The sequence below is a fragment of the Myotis brandtii genome, unplaced genomic scaffold (genome assembly GCF_000412655.1).
Source record: "Myotis brandtii unplaced genomic scaffold, ASM41265v1 scaffold104, whole genome shotgun sequence".
Classification (NCBI taxonomy): domain Eukaryota; kingdom Metazoa; phylum Chordata; class Mammalia; order Chiroptera; family Vespertilionidae; genus Myotis; species Myotis brandtii.
In genome coordinates, this window is record NW_005353497.1 from 836,795 (window position 1) to 860,586 (window position 23,792).

Sequence of the window (23,792 nt, forward strand, 5' to 3'; positions counted from 1 at the left end):
TATATATATATATATACATACATACACACACACATATACACATATATATACATACACACATACACATATATACATATACCTACATATGTACATACAGATATACAAATATTGATACACGTGTATCTATATATGTATATTATATCAAATTCCATTTTCCAGTTCTTTAAGTTTTATTAATTTTTAATATGCTAAATGGTGAAAGTAAATAGTCATTTACATTTATTATTTTCCCTTGTGATTTTTCCCCATGGCTTTTAAGTTTAGGAAGTTCTCTACTAAAAAATCAGACTAAAAAAAATAAATTACATAAATATTTTTTCCCTGTGGTTTTTAAGGGTTTGATATGAAGTTATAGCAATTATGATAATAATTATTTTGCGCTTAAATGTTTAATCTATTTGGAATTTATGTGCTCAGGTTATTTTATAAAGATTTAAATTTGTTGTGTTGTTCTCCAAATAGCAAACCAATTATTCCAATACCAGTTGTCGAGTAATCCTTTTCATTTAATTCCTAATGTAGTAATTTCTACTTTTTATGAAGTATGTGTCAGGCTAGTTCTATTATTTCCTAACTAAAATGATACAGTTCAAATTATGTATAATCGTGTACAATTGTAATGTAACCTAGGTTTCTGTGCTGCTTTACAGACTGAATGTAGACACTGACACTCTAAGAAAGAGACCAAAAATCAATTCGTCATCCCAAGAACCTATTAAACTTCAAGAAGCATCATATTCAAACGATAATCAAATTATTTCACAAAGTCCTTCTTCAAATGGAACTAAAAAAGATATAAGTAAATGTGTAGATTTTAAAGATAAAGACATTAAATTGATAAATGTTAGGAGTAACCTTGACCATGGAGTTAAAAACCTTAGCATTCCTAAAATTGCCAAAGATGTGAAACCTAAAGCTGAAGGCCAGGCAAATGAAAAACTACGGCCTCATTTACTTGCTCACAGGCAGAAGATGAAAGATCTCAAGAAAGAAAGGCACAATAAATACAGGGACACTTTTGAAAGGTGTGTTTTGGAAAAGTGCAAGAGAATCCAATTTTCTCAGGATTATAATTCCAACAAGATATTTAAGGAACCCCAAGAATCTAGAAGAAGGAAGGTCAGTTTCAAAATCCCAGTAAAATCCCACGATACCCACCAGAAGCCTGTAGAAGAAAACATTTTCCTTTTAGAGTCCAGCAAGTCAACGACTAAGCAGAAGAAAAAAGGATGCCTCGAAAACTTTCAGGTTTCATTAAATTTGATGAAGCAAAAAAGTAAACATTTGTTTTCAGATTTTACTTGTAAGCAGGCTGTTTGTGAGTGGAAAGGAAAATATCATCTTGAGCATCAAGAAAGTAATGATTCAAGTTCTAGTGAACACCAGACCCAGGTAAGGTACTACAGAATAGAGAATGTAGGTTTTAGCAAAGAGTAATATTGTTCCCATTACTAATAATGATCATAGAGGACTGGTTCAAATTTAGTCAGGAAGATATGTGCTGGTTCCCGTATTTGACCCCTTTAATTCCACGTCTTTAGGAAGATATCCTGGCAACTATCAAAGATCCATAATAGAAGGGAATGCGTAAAAATGTAGAAACACGCAATTACAGATAGTCCTTTAAAAAAAGCACTATTACCCTTTACATTTTGGCTCAGTGGATAGAGCACCGGCCTGCGGACCAAAGGATCCCAGGTTCGATTCTGGCCAAGGGCACATGCCCAGGATGCGGGCTTGATCCCCCCAGTAACTGGCGTGCAGGAGGCAGCCAATCAATGATTCCCTTTAATCATTGATGTTTCTATCTCCCTTCCTCTCTGAAATCAATAAATAATAATAATAGAAAGCACTATGGCCCTGGCCGAATGGCTCAGTTAGTTGGAGTGTCGTACTGTACACCGAAAGGTTGCGGGTTTGATTCCCAGTCAGCACATACCAAGGTTTGGGTTCGATCCCCAGTTGGGTGCATTCAGGAGGCAACCAATCAGTGTTTCTCTCTTTATATATCCCCCTTCCTCTCTCTAAACTCAATTAAAAAAACCTATCCTCTGGTGAGGATTAAGAAAAAACAAAAACACTGGCAGTCTCTCATACTCTTCTTGAACCCCAGGTACTATAGAACACCCAGAAAGATGAATATTAAGTTGTAGAGGAGACATTTTTGCATGATTACTTTCTAGTTATTGGAATTAAAGTTCTTTATAAACTGTTCCTTTGATTGCAGCTTTATCTGACTTAAAGTCATTTAGACATAGAAGCAGTAAGTAAACATTGTTCTTATCTTGAAAATATTGTCTTCAGCATGTGGTTGACAGTAGAGAATCATCTTAGTATTATGTTGTTTTGTTTTCCTCACAAATTTTTCAGTACATAATTATTTTCCTAAAATAATGATTGTACTTTACAAGGAAATAATTGTATTTTTTGGAAGTAGTAATCCTGGTATGCTTTCCTAAGAGAAAATACTCCTTTTGTTGCCTAGATTTTATAGTCCTTTGATACAGACCTTCCACAGATTGCACTCTATCTCCAGCTTTACAAATTAATGTTCTAGAAATTATGGTTTATATACTACTTTTATAAACTTAGTACTTAAAAGTCTGTGAGGTAGAAACTCCTCATCATGGTTATCTGACCCCAATGTCAATGTTGCCAAGGTTAGACAATCCCACTGTAGGTATATGCTTCATTCTAAACTAATAAAATTACTTTTCATTTCAGAGTTTTGAAGCACAATGTTCTTCAGTGTCATATGAAAGTATTCCAGATACAGATCAAGAGGTTAATAATATACTTATCTACTTCTAATGTTTTTAATGAAATTAAGTCAAACAGTTTCTATTTTAATAAAAAATAATGACTTTATATGAAGTATATACGGGTAATATGAAAATAACACCAATATCTGTCCTAAATCAGTATGTAAGTTCTTATGAAGTCATGAATAACTTTTTGGAAAAGTGTTTACATTTTCTTAATCACCTTTTTGCTTTTGTTTCTAATCAACTTGAATCTGTTTTTGAATAAAGAGCATAGAGCCCATTGCCCACAAGTTACATAACTTTTGATTTAATTATATCAGGCTTTTGCATGCTTTATGCCTGGACTTGCCAAAATGCAGTTTGATGCTAACATTTTTTTTTACCATTTTTAAAAAATCTGAAATAAGATGAAAATGTTATTCAGTGAAAGCAAGAGTGCAGTCATATTTATTATTTTTACCTCCTGCATCATTTTCCCAGCTAGAATCTCCTGATTGAACGTCATAGAATTATTGCATATTTTGTGTTCCCTAGTCCTGAATTGAAATTAGATTTATAGAACAATGTATTTTCCTATTTTTAAGAAGACTTTAAAACCCATATTGATTGTGATGGGTTTTTATTTATGACAGTCAGTTGTATTTTTCTGTCTTGTGGGCAAGTAACCCTTGATTTTCCCTTTTGCTCTAAAGCTATATTTAGATTTTAGTTTTTCTTAGAAATCTCAAGCAGAGCACTCATCATCTAGATATAAATACATTTGTCTCCTAAAATACTTAGAGTAAGAATGGGGATGAGAATAAATTAATGTGAGGGTCTACTATGTACTAGGCTCTGTGGGAGGAACTTTGTAGCATTTTATTTAATCCTCCCAAAAATAGTAAAAAGAAATAGATATTTAACATTCCTATTTTGTAGATGAACAAACTGGGACCCAAGGTGGTTAAATACTTTGCTTGCCTAAGGTTACCGCAATATTAAGAGAAGAGCTTTTTAAAAACCCTGTATATGTTTATAAGTCTGTATTCTTTTACCATGCTACATCCATATTTTTGTCAATGTTTTTCTTCCCATAATCCATCTCATCTTAAGTGAATTAATTAAGAATTCATTGCTTTCTAATTAATCTGCAGAGTAAATAATTGAAAATATTTTACTGCGGGTCTTTTACAATTTAGATGCAGATAGTAGAAGAGCTTCATGCTGCACGTGTGGGGAAAACTGTGGATTTGCCTGTGGTCCCTCCTCCTGGAGAGTTATCGAGCATGGAGATTGACTTGGTAGAAGATGCTGTGCATTCCTCTGCTGGTATATCCGATATCCATATGATGACCATATTTATAGTCTCCTGTGCTTTTTTAAGAATGAATATGCCGACATTCAATTTTGATAATATTTGGATGAAAAATGTTAAAATGTGCTCATTTGAAATTATAAAGAACGATGTATTTCTTTTAGCTATAGGAATAGGTCTAATATTTGTCTTATCATCATTTGTTTTTATATTTCTCACATTATTAGGCAGATATATCTTCTGTTTCTCTTTTTGCCAAGGGGCAGTAGTCAGAGTCAAGTTGTTTTTTATTTCTGCTATTAATCATAACTTTTAACAACTAAGTAAAAGCGCTGATCAGAAAGAATGCAAATTGCTTGAAGTTATTATATGCCTGGATTTCTTATTTATATAGTAAAGTTTTGATCATTCTTACTAGTGGGAGAAGATAATGATAGATATTATTCAAAATCTATTAATATGCTACTTTGAATTGTATATAAAAATAGTAATGATATATCACATTCACATTGAATTTTTCAACTTACTGTTTTTGTGTATATTAACCTGATTCTCTCACAATGGCCCTATAAATTTATCCATAAGCAATTCATAATATTCTACTGGTAGATTATTAATTATTACTGTTCCCTCTCTTAAGAATTGGAATAAATGTATTTTTGTTTTTGTTGTCTGAAGGACTGCCTCTCTAAATGCTATCAAAGTTCTATGATATCAAAATTTTAGTTTTTAAAGAAGTCCATTTTAAGTGTCATGAAATCCTAACTTGTCTCTTTTTCTCTAGCAAATACTGCTTCAGACAAACATCTTCTAATTGTTATTGATACAAATATTCTGATGAATCATCTCAAATTTGTTAGAATTTTGAAGACAACAGAAATCCCAGGTATTTATGAAACACATTTTGAGTTGATATTTTATGTTAACAGTAATATGGGTATTTCTCCTTCCCCTAGCACATTTCCTTTTGGATATACTATTAAGCATATATTATGCATAATCAGTTTAAATTAAAAAAAAAAAGAGGTCCTTCTAAGGTTACCTAGCTATCTAAATGGACTCTTTTTTAATCTCCAATAGTATTTATTTTTGTAACATTCTTTTGACACAACTGTTTTTTATTTCCATTTTTCATATATGTGTGATTTAGTAACTCTAAATATTTCTTGACTTCTAAAACATCTTTTTTATTTTTTTAGGCTTTGACAGGCTTGTGTTAATAATTCCCTGGGTAGTTGTACAAGAGCTAGATCGTATGAAGGCAGGAAAACTACTGAAATATGCCCAGCACAAAGCTATACCTGCGGTTCGTTTCATCAATGACAGTCTCAAAAGTCAAGATAGAAAACTATGGGGTCAATCAATACAACTTGCATCCCAAAAACTTTGTAGGTATTGTTCTCTCATGTACTTCCTGATTAAGATTTGTTGGGATTGATTCATTACTGGAGGGAAATGGTGCAAAACTTTTAAAAATTTATAACCATTGCCATGTAAAATGGCAGGACATAGTGATGGGTTGGGGTATTCTATTAGGCTTGGTTTGGGGATCTTTGATTTTTAATTTTATGCTTCTCCTAGACCTTCTTAGGTTATGTCTATTTTTCACAGATAGTGACGTATGGTTCTGTGTGCATAGTTGTATATAATATACTACTTTGGATTCTTTTTAAAAAATACTATTATTGCCTTGGCCGAGTAACTCAATTGATTAGAGTGTTGTCCCGATAATGCCACCATTGTGGGTTTGATCCCCGGCCAGGGCACATACGATAATCAACCAATGAATGCACAGCATAAATAAGTGGAACAACAAAAATTGATGTTTCTCTCTAAAATCAATTAAAAAATAAAGTTTAAGGTTAAAAATACAAAAATATAATAAGAACAATACCATTATAGAGTGATGAGAGCTATAAGTGATCTAAGTTGCTAATCCATCACTACATGCAGTGCAGAGGCAGGCATTGTCTCCTCCAGTTTGTCAGAATCTGTAATAGGGAGGTGTCTTTATAATAAAGATCTGTAGGTTTTCTCTTGATTTGATTTATTTCCATATTAGTTTAATTCATTTTTAAATCATTCTAGCCTTAGAGCCTTTATGTTTTATAGAACTTTTTTTTTGCGGGGGGAGAGGAATGTGTGTAAAGAACACTGTTGCCTCTGCAGAGTTTATACATCCATTTACAAGATTTATTTAATTCTTAAAAATTTGTTTCTTCCCAATTCAGAATTATTTATATATTAAGATTTACATTGTTATAAATATCATGGACTTATATTGTCTACCATACCCGTATTTACCACAAGATATGAAAGAATTCATTCTAATATGAATATAATTATGGTATTAATGCTGAGAGGGTTTTTGGCACAGCTGTTTAGTCTTAGATCTTTGAAGAAAAGGGGCCTCCACCATTCATTTATTCATTTCATTTATAAATATTTATTAGTATATTCCAACTACAGTACTTATGTACTTTAAATAGGAACTTCATGTGATTTGTTTAAGAGCCTTCAAAGGAAAATCTCAAGTAAGTATCACTTATTAGAGTTAAAAAATTATTAAAATGTTTGAATACATTAAATTGAACACCTTAGATGGTCTTTTTCTTCTTTTTATTATGCAAAATTTCAAATGCAGAAATAGAGAAAATAATATAATGAATCCCTTTGTACTTATCACTCATTTTCAGTAATTATCAGCATTTGCCATTCTTGTTTATTCTCTCACTTCCTTTTTCTCTTCTCCCCTAATTCTTGGAACTTCTGTAATAGTTTGAGGTTAATCCCAAATATCATATCATATTATTTTTACCCATAAATACTTAGGTATGTGTTGCTAACAGAAAAGATTCTTTTTTAAACAACCACACAATTAACAAAATTAACCCCTTATGTAATCCATAATTTCAGTAAAGTCCCAGTCCTTAATAAGAGAAAGGAATTTTGCTTACTCAATCTTTTTTTTAGTTTGTTGATACAAATGACATTTGATTATATAATAATATAGATAATTATGTCCATTATTTTCCAGACCCTTTTCCAAAAGCTTTACACCTAATATCTCATTCAAACCTTATAGTACCATGGAAGATAGTCATGTTGGCCCCAGTTTACTGATGAGGAAATGAGACACAGAGAGATTAAGCACTTGTTCTAGATAGAAATTTCTTCAATAGATTAGCTTTGATAATTAGTTTAGAAGAGTTCATTTGAGAATAGATATTTTGGCCACACTTACTATTTTTAGATGCTTACTACGTTTCTTTTGACTTTTCCATTTTCATGTGCTTTTTTGATGCTTTGACCTCTTCAGCCTGTGCTTTTTGATTGTTAAGGAGGACAAATCATAGTAGCTGTCTTAAACTTCTGTGTTGTTTCAATTTCTGGGTGTCTTCCTTGAACTCCATGTTTCACTTTAATGTTTGAATCTTATTTGGCCTTAGTTTTGTTAAGTTGCTTTTAGTTATAAAGTTGTAGATATAATAATAGGTTATTTGTGTAATTGTCTATGTCAGATAATATATAAAGTACTTAATGGTTTATGGCCTCAAGTAGGTGATAATTCTTGTATCCTCATATGAAAAGCTTATACAGATTGATTAGAAAAACTAAATATGCCTTTCCCCAAGTGAATGAAGATTAGTAATAGGTAATTCACAAAAGAAAGAAATACAATTAGTCAGCCCTTTGTTCATTGCATATATCTTCCTGTCTGTTGGCTATTTTGAATGTTGTTAATTTCTTTAACATTTTTTAAAATTTCTTTTTATTGCTTCTAAATTTAGAAAGTTACTTTCCCCCAACACCTGCTAGGAACACTTACATTGCTTTAGTGCTTTGGGAATTATGAATTAGTAACTTTTCAGGAAAGCATTTATCTGTGTATATCAAGAAGCCTAAAATATAATTCTCTTTCTAGAATCCTAAAGAAATAATCAAAGATGCTCACAGTGACTTATATAAAAATGTTCATCACAGCATCATTTATACAGCAAAAAATTTGAAACAACCTGACTTTCTAACAATTGAAGTTACATTTAATTCTATACTATATGAAAGAATACAATATTTTGAGAAATGTTAATGACATAAAATTAAAACTCGAATAAATATTTCATGAATATTCTTGTGGTTTTAGGTGTGTTTTCCAGCCCCAGGTATCCTAGAAAAAGTGATAGAATAGACATTCTTGAACTTTGATACCTTTAGAACAGTACATTATAACTTTTAAACCTTCTTTTGTCTGTTGGATTCAGTGACTTAAACTTATCTAATGATTTCGAGCTGCCGACTTTGCATTACTGTGTTATTTTCTCTGTGAGCTAAAAGAAGGAAAATTGGCTGCTGTAATATATGTCTGTCTGCCTCACTGGTTGTCTGATTAAAGAATTGAATTAAATCTCCTTCAGGCTCATGTTCTGAGATCAGCTGAGTTATGTCTAGACTTCACGATAAGATTATGAGCTCCTAAAGAGTTTGTCTTTGCATATCCAATTACTTAGCACAGTGACCTGGCACAAATTCAGTCCTGTATAAATATTTATTGCAGAAATGAATGAGTTTTCTCATTTGAATGTTCAGAGAACTAAGTATCATATGGTAAAGTTTGAGGGAAACAAAACATAATCTGGTAACATTGCTCATTGGCTAGTATGTTTTGAATTTTAGTGTGTAAGGGACTTCCCAAGTGCTTAACTCAGTCTTTGGGTCCAGGCTCCAAAAATTATTATCCAGAAGTGGGTCTGAGAGTATGGTCATGCTATATCTGTATTATTGGCAGGCACCCTGGGAGTTCTGAGGCAGGTAGGATAAGGACCTAGGAGAAGCACTGTTTTGGGTTCTATTTCTGCACATTCCAATATTTCCATAAAAACCAAGCTTTTACCACCTGTTTTAAAGCTTGGAGAATGCCAGAGGACACCCTGTCATCCTCTGTTAAACATTTGTTAGAGATTATTTTTGTGTTCTCTGCCTTCTCCTGTACATCTCTAAACGTTATTACTTTAGAGAATAAGGAAAAGCAGACCCACGAAAGTGGTTCTGTTCTGGTAGAATAGTTGCTTATAATCTTTACAGATCTCTTTTAAGTTGACATCATTTTAAGCATGATATAATCATAATTTACTAATAATCTCTAATTGACTGAATTGAGACTAGAATTCATAGCTTTTGGTTTCTAACCCTGATCATATTTTTTTTAGTTTATTTATAGGTATATCCCATTACATTTTAGTAGAAAACTAAAAACTTTTTCAAACTCACAACTATATGTTACCTGAGTACTAGATCTAAAATTCTTAAGGTATTATTTTGCTATGTCATATCTTTCTTTTTATTTACAAAGATTTTTTTGTTTTAGATGTTTTTGGTATGTAAGTACAGCCCAGATTATACATATAGTACCCAGATTTCTAGTGTGCTGAATGATAATTGTTTTTACTAAATTTGCAGATGGATTCAGTGATGAGAACAATGATGATCGAGTATTAAAATGCTGTCTTCAATACCAGGAATTACTCCCTAGTTCTCTTGTTATTCTGTGCACGTGAGTTTCATGGTCATTTTCTTCTTCTTTTAAAAAGTAGCAAAAATTGGCTCTAACCTGTCTTGCTCAGTGGATAGTGTCAGACTGTGGACTGAAGGGTTCTGGGTTTGATTCTGGTCAAAGGCACATGCCCAGGTTATGGGCTCGATCCCCAATGTGGGGCTTGCAGGAGGCAGCCAATCAGTGGTTCTGTCTCAGCATTAATGTTTCTATCTCTCTCTCCCTCTCCCTTCCTCTCTGAAATCAATAAAAATATGTTTTAAAAAAGTAGCAGATTGTACCAAAGAATTTTTAAAAATCATACTGAATCTATCATACCAACGATCAAAATAATGTATACTTTATAAGTCTGCCAGTAAGCATATTCAACTATATTTCATGTTCTTTTTTTGAATTTTATAAGGTTATTTGAGCCAAACTGATGACATATGCTGGGGACCAAGATTCCTCTTTTTTTTTTCTTACTGAGGTATAATTAACACATAGCATATTAGTTTCAGGTGTACAACAATGATTTGATATTTTTTATATTATTAAATGATCACCAAATTAACACATCCATCATCATACATAGTTATAAAAGATATTTTTTCTTGTGATGAGGACTTTTAAGATCTGTTCTCTTAGCAGTTTTGGAATATGCAGTACAGTATTATTAACTACATTCACCATGCTGTACTATCTCACAGTTTTGCTATGAAAGAAAGGTTGAAATCTCAAGTAGATGAAGTTTCATTTCAATTTAATTTATATATAATATTCAGAAAACTTTTGAAAAGCAGGGAAATATCAGTTTAATATCCCAATGAAATAGTTTAGAAATAAGAATCTGACATTTTTTGGTTATGAGGCAAGAAGGTTAATTAATTGGTACATGAGAAAGGGGTCATTTATGTTGTAGTTGTGTCCTTGGTGCCTGGATTGGAGTCCTGGATCTACCACTTATCAGCTTTGTGACTTTGGAAGGTTGCTTAACTTAGTTTCCTCTGTGTAAAATAGAGAGAGAAGAAGAATACCTGCCTCATGAGGTTATTGTATTTAATCACATAATATATATGAAGGACTTAGTGCCTAGTATACAGTGTGATCTCAGAGGTTTTTTCCCCTTCTCTCTTCTTCCTCGCTTTCCTCCATTCTCAACTAATATTTTCATAACTTAGCTCTGAGTTATGAAACTACGATAATGCTAACCAAGATTGCATTCATCATGTATTTTAAAGGCTCTGGGAAGCATTTATTGCAGTCTGTTGAGGTCTTGCTTCCAGGCATATACTCTGTTTAGCTCAAATAAACTTTTATAAAATTTCAAAAACAGAAGAGAGCGAAAAGGCTCTGAAAGAACTGAGAAGAACAATTTAAATTTCCTGTTTTAGTCTGAATTTTAATCACTGCAAAACAGAGTTTTTACAGTTTCATGATCATGCCTAAATTCTCTGAAATGGAGTGATTATGGAAATGAATGGCTCTAAGATTTTTCTTGTAATGGGGCTTGGTCAATTATTATTTTAGCTCTCTTTAAAGATAGTTATTCTTCTTGGTGTTAAAGGAAACATCACAGATTTCTATCTCTAGGTTTTAAATTATTTGGTTTTTTAAAATCTACAACATTTCATCTCAGAGTTTGTTGAAGGCTGAAATAGAATTATTAATATGCTAATCATTTTGAATTTAGATTAGCTAAATTTGAGCACTCAATACATAATAATTATTATTCTCTAAAGCTCATATGATGTGATTCTATTGTGTGTTAATTCTTTTATTTTCTTTACTTAAAAAAAATTGGTCTCTTGTTAATATATATGCTGAGAATTACAAACCTCTGATTAAAACCTATGTATTTTTAGTTGCCAGGTGAGTGACTTATCTTATAAAAAAGTAAAAAATAAAGTATTTTTTTCTCTTTAACCAACCTTAGGGATGATAGAAATTTAAGAAACAAAGGCCTAATAAGTGGTGTGAAGTCACTCAGTAAAGAAGAATTGAGTACAGAGTTCTTAAATTTGTCTCTGAACACAGTTACATGTCATCAGCCTTGTGTATCTAAGCAACAATTGAAAACAGGTAATATTAGTATGAATAACTAGAAATGTATCTTATTTTATATACTAAGATTATTGATAACAGTTGTAATTACATAGAAAATTTTTATCTTGTACATTTAAAATAATATTGGAATATTTGTTTACATAGATGTTAGAGATGAATGAAAATTGTAATGGTAATACAAAAGAAAACATAACAGTATTGCCTTCTACATATACTTTTACAAATTAACTTGTATGTTTATTGTTCACACACAGTTTACATATTTATAATTATTTTGTGCATACTATTTTGTAACTTGCAGAGTATACTTTTTAAATTAATAATGGCTTTGGGACATATTCATTTGAAGTAGAAATATTTAGTTTTATTTATTTATTTTTTAAAAATATATTTTTATTGGAGAGAGAGAGAAACATCAATGATGAGAGAGAATCATGGATCAGCTGCCTCCTGCACGACCTTCATTGGGGATGGAGCCCACAACCGAGGCATGTGGCCTTACTGGGAATCGAACTTTGACCTCCTGGTTCATAGATTGATGCTCAACCACTGAGCCACGCCGGCTGGGCTTTAGTTCCTTTTTAAAATTAGCTTCATATTCATAAACTTCTATTATTACTGTAAAAACTCAATAATAGAAAAACTTGGCTCTAGTACTAGTTCTTTTTAAATTAATAGTTAAGAAAGCTAAAGGCTTTTTTTCCCCCTGACCAAAATAATCTCTTTTTCCCCAGAATAATCTCTTTTATAATAGAGTGTGATATGTGATGGAGTATTATATTAAGCCTGACATAATTTAAAAACACATACTACCTTTTCCTTCTGTGGGGAAAATAATTATTGAAATCTCTAATATTGTCTATACTTTTATATAAAATGGTACAAAAATTCATATATACATTTGCTACTTATTTGACCTTTCTGATAGTAAAATTTCTTTAGTCATAATATTCAAAATAGCATTTAGAAGGAATAACAGGACATGTTAGTTTATAGTTTTTTGGGGGTACCATGCTTTTATTTTGCCCATTATGTTACTATTATTTTAAATACTTAGTTTGTGTTTGTAGAGATAAGCCAGTTAATATTTTGAATTTTACAATAAATTATAGTTGTTTTTGGGTATCAATTAAATGATATAAATTAAAATAATAAAACTCATTTTAAAAGGGTTGGGCATAAAGGTAGTTAAATCAGAGATTTTGGTCCTTTCAAAATAGTTTATTGACGTGAGCTTCAATTGGAAGGATATACTATTTTTTGGAATAAAACACATTTTGATCCATACTTCTTAATTTTCTATTGTACATAGAATCAAAGCATTCTCATGATTTTTCTTTTTGAAAATATTAAAATCAAAATTATAGTTAAAATATCACACACATTTCTTTTCTTTTCTCCTCACCTGAGGACATTTTCATTGATTTTTAGAGAGAAGGGAAGAGAGGGAGGGTGGGAGAGAGAAAGAGAGAGAGAAACATTGACCAGTTGCCTTCTGAATGCACCCCAGCCGGGGCCAGGGATCAAACCCAAAACTTAGGTATGTACCTCAACTGGGAATCAAACCCGTGACAATGTATGGATGATGCTCCAAACAACTGAACCACACTGGCCCTGGCCACACACATTTCCTAAATTTTTATTTCAGTGACACTATTTAGTTGCCTTTTGTCAAAAATATAAAGCATTTGCTAATATAACATGGTTTATGTTGAATCAAAAACAACTATACTAGAGATACGTTTCTAAATGCTGATTTTAAAATAAAGTATTGGTTCCGACCCTTGTAGCTCAGTGGTTGAGCGTCAACTTATGAACCAGGAGGTCATGGTTAGATTCCTGTCATGCCTCAGTTGCAGGCTCAATCCTAGTAGAAGGTGTGCAGGAGGCAGCAGATCAATGATTCTCTCTCATCATTGATATTTATTTATTTTTAATTCTCACCTGAGGATATTTTTCCACTGATTTTTAGACAGAGGGAAATACCGAGAGAAATATCGATGTGAGAGAAACACATGGATTGCTTGCCTCCTTCACGAGCCCCTACCAGGGCCCGGGCTGGAAGAAGCCTGCACCTGAAGTACGTGCCCTTGACTGGAATCAAACCCAGGACCCTTTGGTCTGCAGGCCAACGTTCTATCCACTGAGTCAAACTGGCCAGGGCTCATCATTGATGTTTCTCTCTCCCTTCCTCTCTGAAATCAATAAAAATATATTTTTAAAAAACTATTAGTTTGTTTTTAGGTAATTAAAATACTAATTATATACATAAAATGCTTATTATTATGGCCAAATACTAATTGCATATGTAAAATATTTACTGTTAGTGTCCTAAAAAAAGCTTATAATTGTTTTAAAGAGCAAACACCTTTGGGAAAGAGTAATGAGGAAGAATCTGAAAACTCTGGACTGCTCATTCTGCTTGAAGGCATAGTAGCTGATCTTGAAAAATCTCTTGGAACAGCCTTATCTTCAATATTAGAAACAGAAATGAAAATTGCTTTTGGAAACCTCTGGATGGAGGTAATTATTTCAACTCTATTAGTTGAAAAGTTCTTTTTTATTGCTAGATTGGTTACCTTATTTTAAGAAATAGTTCTTGGTAAGCTTTATAATAATAATGTATATCACATTATATTTTTTCTTGAAGTTTTGAAATAACATTTTGAAAATTAAATGATAGACATTTCCAAAAGATTAGGACTACTAGTATATTTTATTAGTCATTTTTTTAGTGAACAAATATTTATTGTGCATCTACTGTGTCAGACACTTTGCCCCCATGGAGCTTCAATTGTATTCAGAAAAACTTCTTTCATGTTTGTTTGAGTCAAAATGTCTTGTATAGGGAATTCCCCTAAGTAAGATGTACATATTCAGAAAAAGAAAGGTATATTTTGGCTTATGTCACATAAATATGAGAATCGGTATAAATTTGATCATATTAGCAAGATATTTTGAATTTTCTTTAGATTTACATCTTTTCTCCAATCAGTAAAACACCACATTTGGCAATGGTGGCTTTTTTAGTTTAATGCTTGTTTGCTGTTCACATTTATAGCTAAGAGAAACATTAGTCCCCATCAATTGTAGATTGTGTCTATTCCAGATATTCGGTGAGATACTAATACTAGTATTTGCTTATAACGTGTTGCTCTTGATTATATTATCAAAATTCGGAAGAATGATAAGAACATTCTAGAACGGTTTACTTAAAGTGGATATTTCATAATAGAATCTAAGACAGTAATTTTATATGAAGGACATGCTGACATTTTGTAGTACTAAATGATCAATCTTCTTTATAAACATCTTTGTCAGAGTATAGCAGGTGTCAATTATAATTGACAACTTTTTTCTATAAGAATTTTTTCACCAGTTACATGAAACTAATTAGATTGGATTCCTCAGAAATGACCATGTTAAAAAGTAGATTGTTGACCTTTGCTAATTAAAATTATGCTTCTCATTAAAACTATGTTTTCTTTTTGCACACGTAGTTTCTGAAACTATAAGGATTAATATTGATATCAGTTTTACAAAGGAATTTGTAATGGAATCATTTTAAGATTATGCTTGGCTTTGAATAACACATCTTTTAGTTTAAAAGGAATTCAACTAATTATATTTTTCCCAGAAATATATATTGGTATTCCTGAATAGGTACAGTTGACCCTTGAACAACTTGGGGTTTTGAAGTTATGACCACTCATGCAGTTGAAAATCCACATGTAACTTTTGACTCCCTAAAAACTTAACTACTAATAGCCTACTGTTGACCAGAAGCCTTACTGAGAACATAAACAGTCAACTAACAAGTAATTTGTATGTTACATGTATTATATACTGTATTCTTGCAATAAAGTAAGTTGAAGAAAAGAAAATATTAAGAAAATCATGAAGAAGAGAAAATACATTTACAGTACTGTACGTATTTATTGAAAAAACTGCGCATAAACTGGACCTGCACAGTTCTAACCTGTGTTGTTCAAGGGTAAACTGTACTTTTTTAAATAATAGGAATAATAAATAAATCAGTATATGCTGATTTTTTCTAAATACTTTTTAGATGCTGTACTTGAAACCACCGTGGACTCTAATGCATTTAATACAATGCTTTAAAAAACATTGGTTGGCTGTCTTTGGATTAATTATGGAAAATAACTTGCTTTTAACCGTTGAGAGCTTATATGACAGTCTCTGTAAAGGTATGAATCTTTTATTTTGTTTTCAGGAGTGTTAAAGTGGGACTAGCAGATATAGTCCGTGGAATGTGAAGATAGGGAATTTGTGGCAGCTGGATGCATGGAGCTGCCACAAATTGCTTTCCCAATTAAAGGTGGAGAGGTTGATGGGAGCATGGCAAGTGGTGGGGCTTTGGCCTTCAACCCCAGCTTTAGTGAAGCAGCTTTCTTTTATCTGTTTATATATGGAGATGCCATGTAGGATATGAAAAAAATGTTTCTCTGATAAGAAGAAAAAGATGTGAAAAGCACTGATCTGATGCTATTAAAGCCCATGTTTTGCAGTCAAGGAAACTAGTCCTGAGAGGGTAAATGATTTGTCCAAAGTCAAACAGCTAGATTTGTTGTGTAATACCTTTAAAAAGCAAAGTAAAAACCCAGGGGATTTAAAGTGCCTATCAGCTCCTTATGACTTATACAAGGTAGATTTTGCATGAATACCTATTTTTCACAGTTACCATTTTTAAAGAAAGACACTTTTCAGGCATTGTGTTTAACTGTAAAAGTTATTTATTAGGGGTATTATTATATAAGGGACATGGCACAATATGCTGGACATGACTTCAAAGCAGTTTTACAAGATATATATAGCAAAATGTTTTTTCATATCTTTTACTAGTGGCATAATTTAGTTGGTTCTATCAAAAGAGAGAGTCTATAAACCAGGTGTGATCTTGAACAAGATTTAGTTTCAGAAATGGGGTATTGAGTTACTAGCCTCCATTTGTCTGTTTTTTCCAGGGGTGGGCAGTGTTTTGCTCTTGCATGCAGCTTAGAGGTAGTAGGCAGCAGCTCTCATTGGCAATAGGGAAAGAAGTGAAGACATGGTAACTGTTTCTTTTGCTAAAACATCATTTTTAGAATTCTTAAGTGCATTATTTATTGATCCTTGCTCTAGAACAGCGGTTCTCAACCTGTGGGTTCCGACCCCTTTGGCGGTTGAACGACCCTTTCACAGGGGTCGCCTATCCTGCATATCAGATATTTACCTTACGATTCTTAACAGTAGCAACATTACAGTTATGAAGTAGCAACAAAAATAATTTTATGGTTGGGTCACAACATGAGGAACTGTATTTAAAGGGCCAGAGGTTGAGAACCACTGCTCTAGAAGAATCTGATGCCTAATGTTTACTGACTTGTGAAGAATCCTATATAATAAAAGGGTAATATGCAAATTGACCCTAACAGCAGAATGACTGGTCACTATGATGCGCACTGATCACCAGGGGGCAGATGCTCAACGCAGGAGCTGCCCCCTGGTGGTCAGTGTACTCCCACAAGGGGAGCTCCGCTCAGCCACAAGCTTAAGCCACAGTTGGACATTGCCCGATGGCTCCTGGGCTGCCAGAGGGATGTCTGACTGCCAGATTAGGCCTGATCCCCCGGGGAGCGGGCCTAAGCCAGCAGGTGGACATCCCCCGAGGGGTCCTAGACTGGGAGAGGGCGCAGGCCGGGCTGAGGGACCATCCCCCCAAGTGCATGAATTTTCATGCACTGGGCTTCTCATATTAAATAGAATGGTAAAAGTACCTTCTGCACTAAGATAATTTTGAATAAGAGAATAGCAGATTTTGTTTACTATCTTTAATAGTATCCTTGCTATTGAATATCCCATCTAATAAAAGAGTAATAGGCAAATTGACCATCACTCCAACACAAGATGGCCGCCCCCATGTGGTCAAAGATAGCTGCCCCCATGTGGACACAAGATGGCCACCACAAGATGGCTAGCAGGGGAGGGCAGTTGGGGGGGACCCAGGCCTGCAGGGGAGAACAGTTAGGGGTGACCAGGCTGGCAGGGGAGGGCAGTTAGGGGTGACCAGGCCAGCAGGGGAGGGCAGTTGGGGGCGGCCAGGCCTGCAGGGGAGGGCAGTTAGGGATGACCAGGCTGACAGGGGAAGGCATTTGGTGGGACCGGGCCGGCAGGGGAGCAGTTAGGCGTCAATCAGGCTGGCAGGGGAGTGGTTAGGGGGTGATTAGGCTGGAAGGCAGAAGTGGTTAGGGGCAATCAGGCAGGCAGGCGAGCATTTGGGATTCCTGGATTGTGAAAGGGATGTCCGACTGCCCGTTTAGGCCCGATCCCAGTGGTATAAACAGGCAGTCAGACATCCCTCGAGGGGTCCCAGATTGGAGAGGGTGCTGGCTGGGCTGACAGATATACACTCCCGTGCACAAATTTCGTGCACTGGGCCTCTAGTACATATATATTTAACTTCAGTATACCAAACAGGAATCCTTAGATCAATGCATAGAAAATTGTGTGGAAAATGACTAGTAGCTTTTTCTGACTTATTATCCATATTAACTTTGTCTTAAATAATTATTGTTCTTACATAAGCATTAAACTATTTCAATCACATAGATTTCTTTTTATGTTGTGTCTAAGTACTGACTTTATCACTGTTATTTCTCTTTTGCTCATAATCTTCATAAAGAATTTTTTAAGACAGAAATAAAGTGATTAATACAAGGATATAAGCCCTATGAACATAGACTAGAGTGGAGAAGCACCCTTAGAAAAAGTTGTGCCCAGTTTCTCCTCCTCAGGAGTTTCCTAGGTTCATGGAATCTCCATTCTGTCCTGTGTGTAGCATTTCTCCCATCTCTCTTTTCCCACAGGAATTTAAACTAGTCATTGACTTTAAAAATAATTGAAAGTGTTTTGTAAGGAAATATACTATTTGTTTGGTAAAAGGAAAGCTAGAAGCTTGGCTGTTACCATCACATTAGATTAGAATTTCTGAATATTCTGTAATTAATTATTAAAATTTATCTTTAATTTTCATTTGACCTTTCAGTATTTTACAAACACACACTTGCTCTATAAATGATACAGGGGAATTCTTTATTTTTTTAACTCATAGTGCCAGTGCTGGTGTTTCTGAATATAACAGTCGCTGAAACTGAACATTAAATAAAACACATTGTAAAATGGTTATTTTGAATGCCTTTGAAAATTGTTAGTATGAGGGGTGGGAACAGCTGGGGAGAGATCAATGGGGTAAAAAGGAGACACGTAATACTTTAAACAATAAAGAATTAAAGAAAAGAATTTGAAAAGAAAAATCGTTAGTAGCATTTTATCTTAATGGAAAAATTCTTTTTAATTTGAGTTTTGGTAACATCAGAAAGTTACTTAATCTCATGCATAACTTTTTAAATCTTTGAAATTATTGTCACCATCTCTTCTAATTGGTTTGAGATTTTAATTCCTTGAGAGAAAGTTATATCTTTAAATTACTGGTACTAGTAGATGAACTCACTTTGCTAATTTACAGGGGGAAAAAATTGCTAGCTTCTCTTGCCCCAAGCGTACTGTTACCAAAATTATTTATTTTTTGCTAAATGTCATACACAGAGAGAAAGCAGGTTATTTTCAATAAATCTAGTATTACATTTTATGTAATGGAATTTGAAGGTAAATCACTATATAATAATTGAGTTGATTATGAGAGGTACCACATATAACTTAGGGGCTTGCTACCAGAGTGGGACTCTTCTGATGCCTCCATAGTAATTTGTATGTGAAACAGTCTCAGTTTTGAAAACTCTGTAGTTTAACTTATTTGTGTGATGATTGGCTCTCTTTTCTTAATAGCATGTCTTTGAATTGACCATGTTGTGGGAACTCCTAGAATCTAAATGCAGAATAGCAGAATCACTGCCAAGAACTTTGTAACTAAGTCTGTTTAATTGCTGCTTTTTACACCAGAGAGATAAATTAGGAGTGACTTGTAGATGTAAATGTGTACTCTTCTTAAATCTCATAATTAATATTAGGTTGGTTTTCCAAAAACATTTTTTGACTTGTATAGTCATTCTTACATGTTTATTTCTTCTTAATTTTCTTTTCCCAGCTAACAGTGCAGTAGATTTTACAACAGTGAAATTCCTACTCCAGGATTCTCAAAGCCTATTACATGCTTTCAGTACAAGGTCAAATTATGATGGTGTTCTTCCACAGGCCTTTGCTCAAGTAAACAAACTTCTCCAAACATTTACAGAGGTAAGACGCCTTTGGAATGCCGTTTAGAGTAGCTAATCACATACATTTTAATGTATTTAGCAGACAACAGTAGGTAAAGGCTATTTTAATTTTCACTTATTCTAACATACTAAAGGCATTAAGTAAAATAGTAAGTGAAGCCCTGACCGGTTTGGCTCAGTTGGATAGAGTGTCGGCCTGCGGACTGAAGGGTCCCAGGTTCGATTCCGGTCAAGGGCATGTACCTTGGTTGAGGGTGCATCCCCAGTGGGGAGTGTGCAGGAGGCAGCTGATCGATGTTTCTCTCTCATCGATGTTTCTAACTCTCTATCCCTCTCCCTTCCTCTCTGTAAAAAAACAATAAAATATATTTTAAAAAAAAATGTTCATCTGTGAGATTCCGGTTACTGCCACAGTGCCTATCTCCCTCAGCTCTTACACCCACCTCCCAGGGCAGCTGTGAACATTTACTGTATCTGTGAACAAGCCTGGCCCCACCCGTCTCCTAAATCTATTATCTCACTAGGTTCTACCTGGTCCGCACGTGCACATCTTCCCCCTAAGCCAGTGGTTCTCAACCTTGGCTGCACATTAGAATCACCTGGGAATCTTTTTAAAATCCTGATTTCTGGGCCTCAATCTCCGGAAATTCTGTTTCTTTGTTATGGGGTTAAGTGAATTGAATGTTGAGTAAACAGTTCTTATTACAAGTTATAAAACACATTGTTATATGGAAGTAGTATCATAGCAGTTGTTGGGATTTTAATTATTTTATTATTGGATAGAAGAAAGCTATGCACTGTTGTTTGAATACTCATTTCCCAGTGCTGTAGACCGTGGACCACAACATGCATCAAAATACTTTGGATTTTTTTTTTAAACATGCAGGTACCAAGCCTCTCTCAAATCTTACTGAATCAAATTTCTGGGAGTGGTGTTCAAAAATGTTGTTCTTGTTTTACTTTTTATTCTGAAATAATTTCAAATTTACACAAAAAATTGCAAGAGTAGTACATAGAATTCCCATTTATATCCTTTACCCAGATTCTTCAGTGCTAACATTTTATCACATTTGCTTTATTGTTTTCCCTGTGTTCTTACTACCTTATCTTTCACATTTTTTTCTGAACTCTTTGAAAGTACATTGAAGATGTGAATCCCCTTTACTCCTAAATACTTATATATACACACACACACATATATATACATATATACATATGTATATGTATATGTATACATATATATATACACATATATATATTCTAAAGAATAAGCATACCTTATGTAACTAGTATAATTAATCAGGAAATTAATATTGAAGTAATATAATTATCTAACCTGTTTATCTTATTCAGATTTCACCCATTGACCTATCAAATTTCTAACAAGTATTTTCACATTATTCTTATGCTGTCACCCTAGCCCTGGTGTGTTTTACCCCTTTTAAATTGACTGTGTAAGTTTTGTCCTTAGTAATAATCTCTTTCTACAGTCTTCTAATTTTAAATCTAGAAAATTCTTGGAGTTTTATATTCCAGAAGTATCTCAAAGAACTCAGAACCACAATTACTAGCTAAAATTATTGATCCTCTTTTTTCTCTTGAGTTATTGAATTGGCCAGATTTTTCTCAGTGATTTTTCACAGTCACATAGGTCCCAGTAAGTATGAAGTGAAGAAAAGATTAGATGATACTAAACTTAGTCATAGTGAGGGAAGAACTAACTTGCTTAAGAGAGTATCTCATGGAGTAAAAGAAGCATCTTTTAAAATATATTTTTATTGATTTCAGAGAGGAAGGGAGAATGAGAGAGAGAGAAACACCAATGATGAGAGAGAATCATTGATCAGTTGCTGGGATCAAGCCTGCAACCCAGGCATGTGCCCTTGACCAGCATTGAACCCGGGACTCTTCAGTCCACAGGCCAACAAGAGCATCTTTTAAATGAACTAATAGGAAATATGTGATAATTCTGGAAGAAGGAATACATAAGGGGCAAAATGAGCTTTTGGTTTAAGATAACCAAAACATGGGTAGTTGTCTTTGTTTATGGCTTTTATTTTTTTTATTTTTATTTTTTAATATATTTTATTGATTTTTTACAGAGAGGAAGGGAGAGGGACAGAGAGTTAGAAACATCGATGAGAGAGAAACACCGATCAGCTGCCTCCTGCACACCCCCTACTGGGGATGTGCCCGCAACCAAGATACATGCCCTTGACCGGAATCGAACCTGGGACCCTTCAGTCCGCAGGCCGACACTCTATCCACTGAGCCAAACCGATGAGGGCTGTTTATGGCTTTTAGAATTAACAATAGGAAAGAATAGATCTGGAAAGTTAGTGGGTTGCAGCTTGAGTATTGTACTTGAATTGTGTAGGGAAATATATGTTATTCTTTCTCATCACAGAACTGAGCCCTGAACCACATCCTCAGTGAAACAAATATAGTGAACAACATGGAAAGTTCAAGATACCCATGGGCTTTGCAGTTTTTGATTTAAGTTTATTGAGAGTCAAAACTTAGGATTGATTGAGATAAAAATAATAATGAATATCAAGTCAAGGTCCTTTCATCAATGGAAATGTAGAGATGAGAAGTACCATGAAAGTGTGATGTTAAAATTTATTGTCATTTATCAGATAATGGTATGCCCACTATATGTTGCACACTGAGTATTTAAAAATATTGACTTGTGCTCAAAGAGGTTCGAACTATTTAAAACACATGTCTAGACTTTATAGACATCCTAAATTTCTCTTATTTGTACCATTATTTTTCTGGGCATCTAGGTTTAAAAAAAATCTTAGAATTCTTGAATGTAGTCTTTGGCAAGTTTTTAAAAATATTTCTTGTATACTCTTTTTTCCTTTTTATTCTGCATTTTCCTATCTAATTCAAGTTCTCAGCATTCCTTTCCTGGATTATTTCAGTAGCCTTCTAACTAGTTTCTTGTATTCTTTCTTTTTTAAAGAATACTTTATTGCTTTTTAGAGAGAGAGGAAGGGAGAAGAGAGAAACATCGATGGGAGAGCATCACATCGATAGGCTGCCTCTTGCACACCATCAACGGGGATTAAGCCCACAACCCAGGACCTGACCTGGAATTGAACCAGCAACCTCTTGGTGCTCCAGATGATTCCCATCCAACTAGCCACACTGGCCAGGGCCTAATCAGTTTCTTGCCTCCACTTTCTTCTGTTCCAGTTTGTCTTAGAGTGCTATTCTGAATATATCATTTCTTGAGAAGTCTTCAGTGGTTCACAATTGCCCACATGATAAGGCTTATATTCTATCCTGATTTTTTTTACAGCCCTTTGAATCTCATTCTTCTTAATGGATTATTAGGAGCTTGGAGGCTTGCATATACCAATTTATCATTGCATCCTAGGTGTCCTTTCTCTATTTCAATACCATATGTGCAGAAGAGTTCAAACAGTATTAAATTGATACTAGCATGCTAGCTAAGAAAGGTTGGAAATATTGTTTGATATAAATGAAAAAGGGAATTTTTTTTTTGTTCTGATACTTTTCTGGGATTATTCTGTATGGAATCAAAAGACAGAGAATAGTCAGCACTTTCCAGAAAGCTAGAACATTTGGAAGCACAATTGGCCTTCTTTTTCTCTCACTAATGAAGGACTTAGCTGCATTTTATGTAATACTTATTTCTCTAGGTCAAGGAAAAACGTAATCAAAATCCTTCAGAAAATACAGCAGGTAAAAAGCAAGAAGATACTTCTCCAATGAAGTCTGACAACCAAGAAATCACCATTTTCTCGGGCGCTCATCTTTCCCCACCCAACAGGCATCAAGAAATCTGGTCTATCTTAGAGAGTGTTTGGATTACAATATATGAGAACAGGTACTAAATTTCTAAGAAGTGTTGAATTTTAGGGTTTGCC

General features: G+C 33.9%; 1 protein-coding gene across 3 annotated transcripts in view; it reads left to right on the forward strand.

Moving 5' to 3' along the window:
- SWT1 (SWT1 RNA endoribonuclease homolog) overlaps nt 1-23,792 on the forward strand; it is a 56,291-nt gene that overhangs the window by 9,759 nt on the left and 22,740 nt on the right. For all 3 annotated transcript variants that reach the window (XM_005856669.2, XM_014538089.1, XM_005856668.2), the window contains exons 5-15: nt 651-1,392; nt 2,725-2,784; nt 3,944-4,073; nt 4,844-4,945; nt 5,259-5,447; nt 9,517-9,610; nt 11,526-11,671; nt 14,016-14,179; nt 15,726-15,864; nt 19,761-19,909; nt 23,565-23,752. In XM_005856669.2, the coding sequence (XP_005856731.1) occupies nt 651-1,392; nt 2,725-2,784; nt 3,944-4,073; nt 4,844-4,945; nt 5,259-5,447; nt 9,517-9,610; nt 11,526-11,671; nt 14,016-14,179; nt 15,726-15,864; nt 19,761-19,909; nt 23,565-23,752 (2,103 nt within the window). The remainder of the gene's footprint in view (nt 1-650; nt 1,393-2,724; nt 2,785-3,943; nt 4,074-4,843; nt 4,946-5,258; nt 5,448-9,516; nt 9,611-11,525; nt 11,672-14,015; nt 14,180-15,725; nt 15,865-19,760; nt 19,910-23,564; nt 23,753-23,792) is intronic.